The sequence below is a fragment of the Gastrolobium bilobum genome, unplaced genomic scaffold (assembly GCF_033153095.1).
Source record: "Gastrolobium bilobum isolate Gb01-03AN ecotype WA unplaced genomic scaffold, APGP_CSIRO_Gbil_v1 utg26468, whole genome shotgun sequence".
In the NCBI taxonomy this organism is placed as follows: domain Eukaryota; kingdom Viridiplantae; phylum Streptophyta; class Magnoliopsida; order Fabales; family Fabaceae; genus Gastrolobium; species Gastrolobium bilobum.
In genome coordinates this window covers 321,784-336,235 of record NW_026898419.1, presented here as the reverse complement: position 1 = coordinate 336,235, position 14,452 = coordinate 321,784, and the positions used below count along the sequence as shown (strand labels likewise).

At 35.6% G+C, this 14,452-nt stretch overlaps 1 protein-coding gene and 1 pseudogene across 1 annotated transcript; one reads left to right on the top strand and one right to left on the bottom strand.

Annotated features, from left to right (window-relative positions):
• Positions 1-1,631: 1,631 nt before the first annotated feature.
• On the bottom strand, positions 1,632-12,541 carry LOC133316138 (probable dolichyl pyrophosphate Glc1Man9GlcNAc2 alpha-1,3-glucosyltransferase; annotated as a pseudogene).
• Positions 12,542-12,982: 441 nt separating this feature from the next.
• On the top strand, positions 12,983-14,452 carry LOC133316137 (receptor protein kinase-like protein ZAR1). Its single transcript, XM_061517851.1, has 2 exons — positions 12,983-12,986; positions 13,998-14,452. Exons 1-2 carry the CDS (start codon positions 12,983-12,985, stop codon positions 14,450-14,452), a joined length of 459 nt encoding a protein of 152 aa, XP_061373835.1.

Sequence of the window (14,452 nt, the reverse complement as noted above, 5' to 3'; positions counted from 1 at the left end):
TTTAATTTTTCAATCTCAAAACAATGTCGTTTTGAGAGCAAATGCAGATAACTCCAACTTAAGATTAAGAAATATTATTCCTCATCTCTATACATATGACAATTGTAGTTTATTTGAAATAAATAAATAATTAATGAATATAGCTCAATAAAATACCTAGGTCAAATGGAAGAAAATCAACAATTGAGATAGGGAATATAATTCCTTAATTTTATACTGCAGTCAAAGTATCACACACACACACACACAAATGTTTGTTATTTTAAGTGATATAATTTTGTATCATTTTAAGTGAAACGATCACATTTTGGTTCATGTGTGTCATGGTTTTTACATTATTTCTTCTCCACGAAATTAGGAGGAGAGACAAAGATAGAGTATTGTGGAGAAAAAATAATGTAAAATCTACCAAACATATTCATTTCACTTCAAATGACTCAAAATTATGCTAAAAAAAAAGAAGAAAAGAAAGAGAAAAAGAAAAACACAAAAATAAATAAGAGTAAAAAGATGGGAAAGAGCAAAATAAGTACAAGAAAAGAAGGAAAAAAGAAAGAGAGAGCGAGATGAAGAGGAAAAGAGCTAAAAAAGGGTTATATACAAAAAAAGAGAGCTAAAAAAGGTCCATATGAAACAGAGAAATAACAATGGGTTTAAAACTCCACCATACTTATAGTTTTTCTTCGTTCTATCTTAAGACACACTGTTGGCCAATTTATATCTTATTCATTTTACACAAATTTGAAAAATCGATTCAAGTGCAAAACCCGATACAAGTTAAATCGCGGGTCATGACCGATTTACCAGATTGATACCGATTCAACTGCATGACCTATCCAATAGCCAACTCGAATCGATGAGGCCATTGATTTACTGAAACCCAGGTCGACTCGGCCAATCCGATATGGGTTTTAAAACATTGGATTAAATAATTATAAGGCGGATGTAAGGATAAAAATATTGTAAATATAATTAATATGTGTGGTAAAATATTCATAATGACTAAACTTCTATTGGCACACGATCACACTACTGTGAAATCATTTCCAGTACTTGCGGCTCACCACAATCCATCGCAGTCGCAGCTGTTATCAAAACTCAGCCACACTTGGTTGTTATCAGCGGTTGACGATGAAAAGCAACGGCCAAAGTCACCGCTGAAAATCACTATCAACTATTGCTTTTGGATGTCATAATCTGGTCACTTTCCATTAGTAAACAATTTTAGGTACCGGAGTCATTAACGTTCTTCAAAGAAAGCAAATAAAGGCATACACATTCTTAAATTTTTATTGGATTAATATTAGGATGTATTTTAAATTAAATAAAAAATGAATACACTCTAATTTGATGTCTTTAAAGACAAATTCACTTATTATCAAAAAAAAAAAGAAGACAAATTCACTTTAAATTAGTCTTTTTCTATTCTTATTTGATCCCTTCAGCTAGTTAAGCCACCCAACAAAAGCATGAAGTTAGAATCTGGGCAGTACCTTATTTTACACTAAGCTATACTACCTTGGAACCAGAGGCAGAGGCAGAGGCAGGATCAAATAATTTTTTCAATTAGGGTTCACTCTTGAAATTTTGCTTTTAAAAGAATTAAATATTGACTGCAAAAAATCCAAAATTTAAAGAGATTTAACTATAGATCTTAACTGCCAGATCCAAGAGTACAAGAGTACAGGATCCCAGAAGCACAATATAACATAAGGGGCGCAAATGCAAGCTTATCATAAAAAATTAGAGGGTGTAAAATTTGTATCCATATCTAACCGTGGCAATATAGGTTGAGTCCGACGGATCAACTCGTCAAAACAAAATTGGTTGGGTTGAGATTTTCAACCCACGAGTTGACCCGTCGGGTCATAATTAATTTAATTTTTTTTACAATTAAGTAATATTTTATTTGTCACTAACTTTTGTGACATTCAATTTTTTTTATTTTAATACTTTCTAGAAAAACTAAAGAATAAAAATTTTATTTATGACAAATGTCATCTATATATAAAGACAAATGAGTTCTTAAATAATGTTTAACTGAATATTAATATACATTTAATATTGAGATTGGAAAAAATTAAAAAAAGTGAAATAAAATTAAATATTATAAAATTCATAAAATATAATTTTTTTTGAATTTTAATTAATTTTTTTAATTAGTGGGTTGGTGGATCAACTCACTGTAAAATAAGGTGAGTTTATTTTTTAACCCATATTCAATGGCGGGCCAACCAGCATCATCCCATTTTTGACATATTGATGGTGGGACGGGGCAACTCATATTGCCACGTCTTATCTCTACAACTACGAGACCTACCAGATAAATCCTCCAAGTCCAACTAATAACAAAACCTCCTTTCTTCACAGCTGCTCTTGAACTACCTTTAGATCCAAATTTATCGAACTTGTTTCTTTGTATGACCAGTTGGCGCTCTCCTTGTTTCAGTCCCATCATAAAATTGTGCTGAAAAGCCTGACCACATCAAAATGGAGTGTAAAAGCAGCAACAGAACTTTGATAGGATACTCTCGTGCCTCAAATAGTAGCGGAAAAAGTGAATAGCAGGATACTGCACACACAACGTAATCAAAGAAACAAAAATGGGAAAAGAATAGCATTGATATCAAAATTATGTGACTCGCAATTTCTGCTTCTTTTAGCATCAAAAAACATTCTCACTCATTGAAAGCAGATTTTTTTATCGCAAACATAAAGCCAAGTTAAAGGAGGATCTGGAAAGTATAATTGTTTCTTGGTTTGCTCTTATCTTTTATTCTGCTTGATTAATGTTGTGCAAGATGGAAATTATATTTGCTTGCTTTATATTTGCCTGCTTGATTAAAGTTTGTTTGCTTTATATTTTGTTCTTAGCTGTTGTTGGGTTATGAAAATTATAAATCTCAGCAGTATGAAGAACATACAGAAACAAGGCAGAGGATTACCAACCTATGAAGGGTGTAACAAGATTTATGTGACAATTGCAGTAGAGTCGAAGGTTTGAAATCCTGCACTGTTTCTAAATGTTGTGGATTGTAGATGATATTCACAAAAGCAAGATTCCCTGGAAAAGATAAAGTTGATCTAGAATTTTTCTATGGCTTATTCTGTTGCGAGAAATCCATATACACTTGTATCATACCCTATGTAGCCATAAGCAACTCCTAATTTATGTTATATTGTAGAAAATGCTATAATATGATTGAAAGATAGTATCTTTTTTCCCCCCTTTATTCTTGACAACTAATTGAAACTGTTTTAGCTATGCTCATGTAACTTCATATCTTCATCAGTTTTAAGCATTAACTGAATCATATGTCATTATCAGAAAATCTCAGATCAGAGCCATCCCAAACTCAGCCATTACAAGAAAAGGTAATAATTTCACCCATTTCATAAGGTGTCAGTATCCCTGTGTGAAGTTCGCCCAAGAGCAGAAGGAAAAATGACCACAGACCAACCAGAAAATAAGAATTATGTGAGAAAAGTGTTTATTCTCATGGGCTGTCGAGAGAGAGCAGGGGGTGGGAGGAAACAGAAAGATAGGAACAACCAAACAACAAATATTTCTTCTTCCTGTCTTGTTTTTATTTTCCTATCTCTTAAATTAATCCCATCTTTCTCCTCTTATTTTCTTCCCATGTGTTTCAATTCTGATCTTTCATGTCTGATGCACTTTCTGTTTAAGCAATGATGTTATTACTATATGAATCACAAATTTTGGTCTGCATTAAATAAAATAGGGCGGAAAAGTCTAATTTACTCCCTTAAATGTTACACGATATTCAGTTTAGTCCTTAAACTTAAAAAATGTGCGAAATGATCCTCAAACTTCCTAACACGTGTGATGACATGGTCCTCTTGGCTGACATTCATCAAAATTTGACAGAAATTGTTGTGTGCCAGTCCTGTATTTGGTCAGAATCTTCATTTTCACATGATAATCTCCATCAAATTTTGGACGGATGATAGTCAAGTGGACCACTTCACACATGCTGAGAAGTTAAAAGGATCATCTTACACATTTTAAAAATTTAAGAACTAAATATTAGAAGAGATCCATTAAAGGAAAGCTTAAGAAAATGAGAGAAAGCGAGAGAAAAGGTTGAGAGAGAAAGAGATGAAGAGAAAGCATTATTCTATTGAATCTGAACCAAATGAATCATTATTACAGAGAGAGAAATGAAGCTAACATTTATATACTAAATGGCTAACAGCTGTAACAGTGGCTAACAGCTGTAACAGCTTATGGTTGACAGCTGTAACAACTTATACAAATAAGTAGCTGTGACTAAAGTAAAGAGTTCTACTGTATATACACTAATATTCCCCCTTCAAACTTAAGTGGGTTGGATCAGGAGAGCATGATCCAAGACCTTGAGTTTGTCTTTTAATTCTGTAAACCTTGCAGCAGAGAGAGGTTTAGTAAATGTATCAGCAACTTGAAGAGAAGAAGGTATGTGAAGGACAGCAAGAGACTTTGCCAAGACTTTTTCACGAACAAAGAACAGATCAAGCTCCATATGTTTCGTTCTTGAGTGTAGAACAAGATTGTGAGCTAAGGCTACTGTGCTTTGATTATCACAGTATATAATAGGAGTTTTGCTTGACACATGAAGTTCTTGCAATAGTGTCTGAACCCACAAAATTTCTGCTGCAGTGAGAGCTAGGCTACGATACTCTGCCTCAGCACTAGATCTTGCCACTACAGACTGCTTCTTGGACCACCAGGAAATGGGATTGGAACCAAGGAATAAGCAAGCACCTGATGTGGATCTTCTATCATCTGGATCAGCCCCCCAATCTGCATCACAGAACCCAACAAGAGAGAGAGGCTGGTGTGGTGAGGCTGGATGAAATAGAAGACCATGAGACAATGTTCCCTTGAGATAACGCAAAATCCTTTTGACAATCTTCCAATGTTCTTCCAATGGTTGGGACATAAACTGGCAAACTTTATTTACGGTAAAGGCAATTTCTGGCCTTGTTAAGGTAACATACTGCAAGGCACCAACTATTGATCTGTAGAGGAAGGGATCAGCAACATAATTCCCCCCATGCTTGCTTAGTTTGCAGCCACTAGGCATAGGAGTAGAGATACCTTTTGCATCTGACATTCCAGTTTTGCACAGTAAGTCTTTCACATATTTACCTTGAGATAACAGAAGTCTCCCATGAGAAAGAGGCTTAACTTCTATACCCAGAAAATAATCCAAGGTTCCTAACTGTTTTAGAGCAAAGTGAGAGTTCATTTGATCAGTGATCTGTTGAATTAGAGCTGAGTTGTTTCCAGTGATGATGATATCATCCACATAGACTAATACATATATGCAGCTCCCATTAGAGTGAAGAATGAATAAAGAGGGATCACACTTGCTAGAGTAAAAACCAAGTTGTCGAAGAGTAGTTCCAAACTTTTCAAACCATGCACGAGGGGCTTGTTTTAGCCCATAAAGAGCTTTGTGTAATCTGCATACCAGATTCTTATTCTCTGTTTCAAATCCAGGGGGTTGTGTCATGTAGACCTCTTCGACAAGCTCTCCATTAAGGAAAGCATTGTTGACATCGAGTTGTTTTAAGGGCCAGCCATAAGAGAGAGCTAGAGTGAGAATAATTCTGATTGTGGTGGGTTTAACAACTGGTGAGAAAGTCTCATTGTAATCATAGCCCTGCTGTTGATGAAAGCCTTTGGCAACAAGCCTGGCTTTGTATTTGTTAACTGTTCCGTCAGAATTTTCCTTGATGCGAAAGACCCATTTACACCCAATAGCCTTCCTGCCATGTGGTAAAGGAACAAGAGACCATGTGTGGTTAGATTGCAAAGCATCATATTCTAATTGCATTGCCTTAAACCAGTGAGGACTAGTCAAGGCTCCCTTAACTGATGTGGGTTCTGAATGAGTGAGGAGAACAAGATTTCTGGTTGCAGCCTTAGAGCGTGTGATAATAGAGTGTGTTGGAGAGGGAGGGTGCAGAGGACCTGATGGGACATACTCACAGGAACATAATTCAGGACCAGAACTAGAGCTGGTGTTTTGACTGGAAACATTAGGAGTGTGAACAGAAGGTGATGGGGAAGAAGGTAAATGTGTGGCTGAATTCGAGAAATGACCAGACTGGTGTGTAGTGTTTGCTGACAGAGAAATGTTGGAGGAGTCAGAAGATGGATCACTGTGAGGAACAGATGTTGATGAGGAATTAATAGATGATGCTGAATTAGTGGTGAGGCTGGTTGGACAAGTTTGTGGAAGGAAAATAGTTAGAGGAACAGAAGTAGAAGTAGAGGTAGACTGGTGCAAAACAGAAGAAGTTTTGTTAGTATGCCATTATGTGTAAGGAAACTTGTATTCATTGAATAGGACATCTTTAGATATAAATATTCTGTTTTCTGGACTCAAGCAAATATAGCCTTTATGATTGATAGAGTAACCAAGAAAAATGCACTCTTGAGATCTAAACTCAAGCTTATGTTTGTTGTAAGGTCTTAGAAAAGGGAAACAAGCACAGCCAAAGGTTCTAAGAAAGTTGTAATCAGGTTGTTGATGGTGCAACTTAATGTGAGGGATTTCAAATTTGATAGCAGAGGAAGGAAGTCTGTTTATAAGGTAAGTAGTTGTGGTAAAGGCATAGTCCCAGTATTGCATTGGAAGAGATGAATGAGCTAAGAGGGCTAGACCAGTCTCTACAATATGTCTGTGTTTTCTTTCAACAACACCATTTTGGTGAGAAGTATGTGGGCAAGTGATTCGATGAGCTATTCCTTGCAAGTTAAGATATTGAGTAAAGGCTCTAAACTCCCCTCCCCAATCTGTTTGTAAAGCTTTTAGAGGGAGTTGGAACTGATTGGTCACCATGGCATGAAATTGTTTGAAAATGCTTATTGCATCTGATTTTTGCTTTATTGGATAAAGCCATGTGTACCTAGTGCAGACATCAACGAATGAGATATAATAAGCATTGCCTAGAGTGGATTTAAGAGGTGATGGTCCCCACAAGTCACTGAAAACAAGAGTGAATGGCTCTTTGTATTCTGTATGAGATGGTAAAGAATGTTGTCTATGGGACTTTGCACAACAACAAGAAGGACAGAATTCAGCCAATTTATTATTGATGTGTATATTACAAGATTTGAGTACACTTTTAAGGGAATTAAAGTGGGGATGTCCCAGCCTATAATGCCATAAGGAATACAAAGAGCTAGAAGGGCTACATATATCAGAAACAGTTCTAGAACAATGACTATGTGTTTTGCTATTTGGACTAACAGCATTAACAACATTAACAGACTTGTTGATAGTCGAGGACACAGGAGAGCTAGCACAGATGTTACTGGTTGCAGAAGTATGACTTTTGGAGAGCTTCAACTTTGGAAAATAGTACAACCCATCAGAACCCAATGCACCTTGAAGGAGGACTTTATGTGAAACCTGGCATTTTACAAAACACACATCAGAATGAAACTCAAAGAAAACTGAGTTGTCTTTAGCAAATTTGCTAACACTGATAAGATTTTTAGTAATGGAGGGAACCAAAAGTAAATTCTGAAGGTGCAGGTGAGTGTTAGAGTCAAAAGGAGATTGAAAAGAGGAGGAACCACTAGCTGTTATAGGAAGACCTTGTCCATTTCCAATCAGAACATGATCTGTACCACTAAGTTGCTGGCCTTGTATAATATTTTGAGATGTACCAGTTACATGACTTGATGCACCAGAATCTGGTAACCATTCAACCAGAGGGGGAGAACTACATGTGGAAGGTAGACTAGAAGGAGCAGCAAAGTATGCTTGAGGCTGAGACTGACTTGTTGGTCTTGTATACTGGAAAGATCTCATTGGTTGAGATTGCTGGTGTTGATACTGGAAGGACCTCACTGGTTGAGGTGGTTGATGAACAAAGTAGTGAGGATAAGGAGTGTTTTGTGGTGGAGGTAGATTCGGAACAAAATTCTCTTCAAATCGATGCCAACAATCTTTAACATCATGTCCAAATTTATAGCAAAGTTGACAGTGGACATGTGTTCTGGTGCCTCGTCCTCTTCCACGACCAGACCTTCCACCTGAACGTCCTCGTCCTCTATTCTGACCACTTGAGGTGTGGAACTGACTGAAGTTTTGATACTCTGTTCGACTCTGTTTTCTGGTTTCAGAAACAGAGTCTTCTTCTTCATCTATAACTTCTCGATTTGAGCTTGGAAGACGCTGAGTGAGATTTATAGTTGCTCCTTCAGTCAACAGAGTATCGTTTTGCTTGATTAACAACTGTTCATGAGCTAGTAACTCCACTGTTAGATCTGCAATAGTGCAGTCTCGTTCTCGTCCGTGTATCATCATAACGAAAGAAGTATACTCTGATGGTAATCCTTCAAGAATAGTCTCAGTGTGCTCCTCAATAGAAATAGGCTTCCCAATCGACTTGAGCGAGTCACATAGTGTTTTGATACGTGTTAAGTATTCTTTAATAGTCTTCGAGCCTTTCTTCATAGTTTTCAACTCAGATCTGAGTTGACGAACTCGAGACTTCATGACTCCATGAAAAAGTTTGTGAATATTGTCCCAGGCCTCAAAGGAGTGCTTCACAGGTAGAATATCATTTACAGTAGACTCAGAAATAGTGGATAGGAGCCATGTAAGTAGCATCTGATCTTGATTGAGCCAATCGACATAAGCGGAGTTCAGAATATCATTCTCTCTGTCTTCGTCTGAAACAAACTTGGGAGGAATTTTTGGATTAACAAGAAAACGATGCAATTGGTGTGAAGTAATTACCGGTTCAATGATCTGATTCCAGAAAAGGTAATTATCTTCGGTAAGTTTTGCAGAAATTTGAAGATTGAAGAGAGAAGCTGTCTTGATTTTCATTGAAGTGGACTTTTGTTGAGATCTGGATCTATGTTGAGATCTGGATCTAGGTTGTGATGCGTTCGAGTAGTCAGAAGCGTTCGAATCAGAGTCGGAAGCGGAAGACATGATAGAGATCTAAACGGATCAGGCCCTCAGAGAGAGCTCTGATACCATATTAGAAGAGATCCATTAAAGGAAAGCTTAAGAAAATGAGAGAAAGCGAGAGAAAAGGTTGAGAGAGAAAGAGATGAAGAGAAAGCATTATTCTATTGAATCTGAACCAAATGAATCATTATTACAGAGAGAGAAATGAAGCTAACATTTATATACTAAATGGCTAACAGCTGTAACAGTGGCTAACAGCTGTAACAGCTTATGGTTGACAGCTGTAACAACTTATACAAATAAGTAGCTGTGACTAAAGTAAAGAGTTCTACTGTATATACACTAATACTAAACTACATATCGTGAAAAGTTGTGTAAAGAACTATTTCAATCCAAAAACTTAAGCTATTATGTAAAGGCCACATTAATATTTTTATATTATATTTCTCTAACGTGTTCCTTCAAACAAGAGCTCATTGGGCTTGAAGGTTGTATAATGCACAGACTCTGCCTACCTATACTATAAAACTCCATAATATTTAATTATTTATTAATAGAATGGGCGCCGCTTAATTGCAACTGGGAGACATAGTGAAAGCTCTGATACCAATTGATAGGAACCAAAATGCAGAAATAAGAAATGGAAGAAAATCTTACACGTGTGCATTGATTAAGGCTGGAAATGAAGCACGAGCAATACAGGTCATGGTGGAAAGTTGAGAAAAATACAAAACAGGTAAGGATGCAAGAAGAAAAATATAGGTTTCTGAAGCAATTCAAGAGGCTCTAGGGATCTCTCCCAGTTCTGGTTTCCCAGCCCAAGTCTGTCCCAAATCTCCCACACCCTTCTCCACATGCCTTTGGCTCTATTTAACAAACTTCCCTAACCACCTTGCCACCTCAGTAATGATTATTCCTCCCTTCTAACAGAATTGCATCCTTAAGGTATACGTGTTGTTATCTGGAATATTCCTTAATGCTGTTGAGTCACCCTTCCCTTGGTATCGTATCAATACACTATTGGTCCAAGCCATGCATACACACTAGAGTTCTTATGAGCTAAATCCAATCCTTAGAAGGCAAAAAATTTGCCCGATTTAATTTGAGACCTCAGCCGAATATCCAGTGTTATCAAACTCGGACCGATCATCAACTAGGTCAATAGGTCACCGATTCAACCAATGAGTTACTAGTTCAACAACATAAATTAAATATATATAATAAATATAAAATTAGAAGCATTTTAGCTAATAATTAGAGTTGGTTTAGTGGTAAGTGCTATAAGTTATCTAGGTTCGAATCTCGTTAGCGGCATTTTTCAAGCATTTTGTCCAAAATTTCACAAAACCAGGTTTTTTTAAAAAATTAATGTTTATTTAATACCGGTTTAACTGTTGCATACCAGGTCAAATGCATGACTGATCCAATACCTAAATCAGACCAGTTGGAGGTCCAGTTTACGAGTCAACCGGTCGAACTGGTCGGGTCGAGTCGGATTTTATAACATTGCTAATATATGTTGGAAGAGTGTTGGACTTCTTTATTTCAAATAAAACTCTCCTACCACGTTCAGCCTTTAAGTTAATGCTGAAGTATAATTTGAATTAAATTTGTTAAATCCTAGGAAGCTTTCACTTACTCCAAGATTACAGGCTTACAACCTGCAACTAATTGTTACAACATACTACCATCCCAGTCTTCATCATGCGGACATCAGAATTTTGATTGGCAATTTTTATGAGATTAGTCATGAAGTAATATATATGGGTTTCAAGTGCATCGATTCTCTTGCAATGAATTAATAAGACTAGGTGATCTTAGTCATTTGAAGGCTTTACTGTTTATTTTTCTGATTTAAAAAATGCTTTTATTTTTCCTTTTAAATGATCGATAGGGGACTAAAAGCCTTACTGCACAACACCTATGAACCTAGCATCTGACAAGTCTACACCTAGGCACCGAAAACAATAGATGGAGCATTATTCATAGCTCGTGAAAACATAGGATAGGGAAGGGCCAAATTTGCAAGACTACTGCCAATTAACAAACAACCTCGAAAAAAAAATTACTTTAGGAAAATATTATCTTCAAAGGAGACATGCATCACTTGTGTTTTCCACTAGTAATATAAAAAGTTACACGTAAATTACCAGCATATGCACCAAGACAAACATTTTTCATAAAATTTATTTCATTTTATTTATATATATTTCTTTAAAAAAAATAGTTTCGTAAAAAAAGAGAGAGAGATAAAGGAAAAGAAAAGCATCAGAAGCCAACAAACAAATGAATAAGCAATAAAAACATACCTATTGACAGTAAAAAGTAGTGCTCTGCATCCTCCGGTGTTTGCGCAGCAACAAGGGCAAGTGGTATTACAAAATGGAGTGATGCCTTCTCATGCACATGCCACCCAAAAAGAAAACCACAGGTATAAGCGTAGGCTATCCATCTACTAAACATTTGGGGCTGTGGATTCTTCCAAGCCTTGAGAAGTCAAGGAGATAGAGCAAGCAGAACCATTATAAAAGTCACGAATGGTGTGATCTGCAGATTAGTTAATAGAAAATGAATTCTTCGATGAAACTTTTGAATAATGAAAAGCAAAAAGGTATAACTAAACACAGCTGTTATATTGTAGTCGTAGATTCAAACAACCAGTCATCAAGCTCGGTTGCTGATGTCAATTGAGCAGCAGCATCTTTGAAGTTGCAATGCTTTGATGAAGTTTTAGAATAACGAAAAGTGAAGTGGCAAAACTAAACTCAGCTGTTATATACTTATATCATAGACATAGATTCAAACAACCAATTATCAAGCTCAGTTGCTGGTGTCATCTGGATTTTGAGAAGTTAAAATCAACAAAATTTAATGTTTATCATTCAAATCCAAACTTCAAGGAAAATTATATGTTACAGTATAAAATTTGAAAATGGCTAAAACATCATGGGACTTATTTACAATTTATCCTCTTTGTTTATTATAACAAAATTGAGCATACGAAAAAGCAAGAAAACAAATTAGACTAAACATTAAACAGATTGTGGGCAAAATTAGACACAATAGAACAAAAAACAAGATGGTCCAAATAAAGTAGCAAATCCATAGCACTTCCAATCAGCAAATAATCAAGTTAAATAATCGCTGTACTGTAAAGTGATACCAGACAAACACTGAAGCTTCTGTGAAAAACAAATTTACTAGTAAAGAACAAGCTTGACTCAGCGAAACGCAAAACTCATGAATAATTAGATCGAACATAAATCTAACCCAGAGTCGATGAACAAATATTACTTATAAATAACAAAGGTGTTTCAGAGTTTAACATTGTTTTTAATCAGAGTTTAATCTCATTCTGCTAAGTTGAACGGTTAATTTTTTTTTTATTTTACAATGTCGAACCCTAATTTTCAGTGAATCTAAATTGAACCCAAACGCACCTTGCGGGGATTCTTAATTCATTATTGGATCCACTCGGTTTTTTAGCTACCTCAGCACCTCCACCACCACTGATATCAGGGTCGCTGCCCTCGCCACCAATGTAACTTGATGCGCTTCACATCAATTACAATCATCGTAATGGCAGCGGAGAACATCGGATTCGCTTAATCAAATCAGAGAAAGTTCGAGACAATCGCACTGTGAGCTTTGAGAAATGTGATTTTCAATCAATGTGAAAAAATAAATAAAGAAAATAGAGATATTTCCCTCGCTTGATCAGAGTTCAAACCTGAAGCATATACTAAAAAAAGATATCAAGAGATGACAATTTTAAGTTGAGGTTATATTTACGCGAGGTATTACATTTACTACCCAAATAGTTTACAAACTCTTACAATCATGTCTTAACCATTAATTTTTGTCAATCAACAGTTATCATTTATTATGAATTAATAAATTTGATTTGCGAAAATCTTAACTGTTGATTGATGGAAATCAACGGGTTAAGATATGATTGTAAGAAATTGTAAATATAACATTCTCTTATATTTATCTCATTTTGTATGCAATAACTAATTTTTTTCCCGAAATAAAAGATGGGTGAGTCTCACTTTTTTTTTCCTCTCTTTTTATTTATAGGTCCCACTTATAATCTTGTTTCTATAACATAAAATAACTATTTTCTTACTAATTAAAAAAATTATTTTCCTTTAAGTTTTTAATTATTACTCGATCGTTGGCAACTTGGCGTCTTGGCTGCACATAACAAAGCTTTTTTAATTAATAATAGTTTTCTTATACTTTTATAGAAAATGATAATTAGTATATGAGTTCGCTTTTTCTATAATTACTGTAGATAATTTATTTATATTGAACCTAAAATGACTTCATTTTGAGGCAGAAATCAAGGTATTTTTCTAATTAATTTTTTTTCAGGGTTATAAAAGTTTTTTTTATTATAACTTTTTAATTTTTCAACCCAAAGCGACGTCGTTTTGATAGCGAATATAGATAACTTATCTACATTCACTTTAAAAATATTAAGGGGGCATTTGGTTGAAGAGAAATGTTTTAAATACTAAGGAAATAGAATTGATAGGGAAATGGTAAGAAAGTGAGATAGATAGGAAAATGTAAAAAAAAGTTGTTTGGTGGAGAAAATTTGTACTGGAGAAATTAGGTAACTTTTAAGAAATGTATGTTTGGTTGGAGGTAAGATATAGATGAGAAAATAATCTGAAATTACAAAAATAACCCTGATTGTAAATCTTTTGTTTCGGTGGCATGGTACAACAGAGTTGTCAAATCCCAACGTCCTTAATGTGAAAAAATTGACTCTTTCCAACGACCATAAAAAAGAATACAAATATCTCTGTCTGTGGGCTTGATCTGCACTGCATTGTAATTGCAACAAAAAGAACTCATCATCTGCACTGCATTGTATTAGATTTATTATCTTCCCAATTTTTTTTTGTATGAACAGCATAAATTTGTAATTGCAACAAAAAATAACTCGTAATCTGCATTTGCATTCTGTACTAGATTTATAATCTTCCCAATAAAAAGTTTCAGCTACAAAGAGTTCATATTTAATCCTAATTATTTATGCAGGAAGAAATGGTCAACCATCTCCGAATCTTTCATGGTCAACCAGGCTGAGAATTGCCAAAGGAACAGCTAGGGGTTTGGCCTATCTCCATGAATGCAGTCCAAGAAAATTTGTTCATGGTGACATCAAACCCTCCAACATTCTTCTTGACACAGACTTCCAACCCCAAATTTCTGATTTTGGTCTTAACCGACTGGTCAGCATCATCGCGAACAACCCCTCCTCTGGTGGCTTTACGGGTGGAGCTCTTCCTTACTTGAAGTCATCACAAACAGAGAGAACTAACAACTATAAAGCCCCAGAGGCTCGAGTTTCAGGTTGCAGACCCAAGGGGTACATTCGTCTTTGCCTTTATAAGTGGTGTGGGAAAATGTCGATGGTTAGTGTGAATACCACCTCCGCGAAGGACAACTTCGGCCTGCTTTTTGAGGAGAAAAAGCTATGCAAATACGTTTGA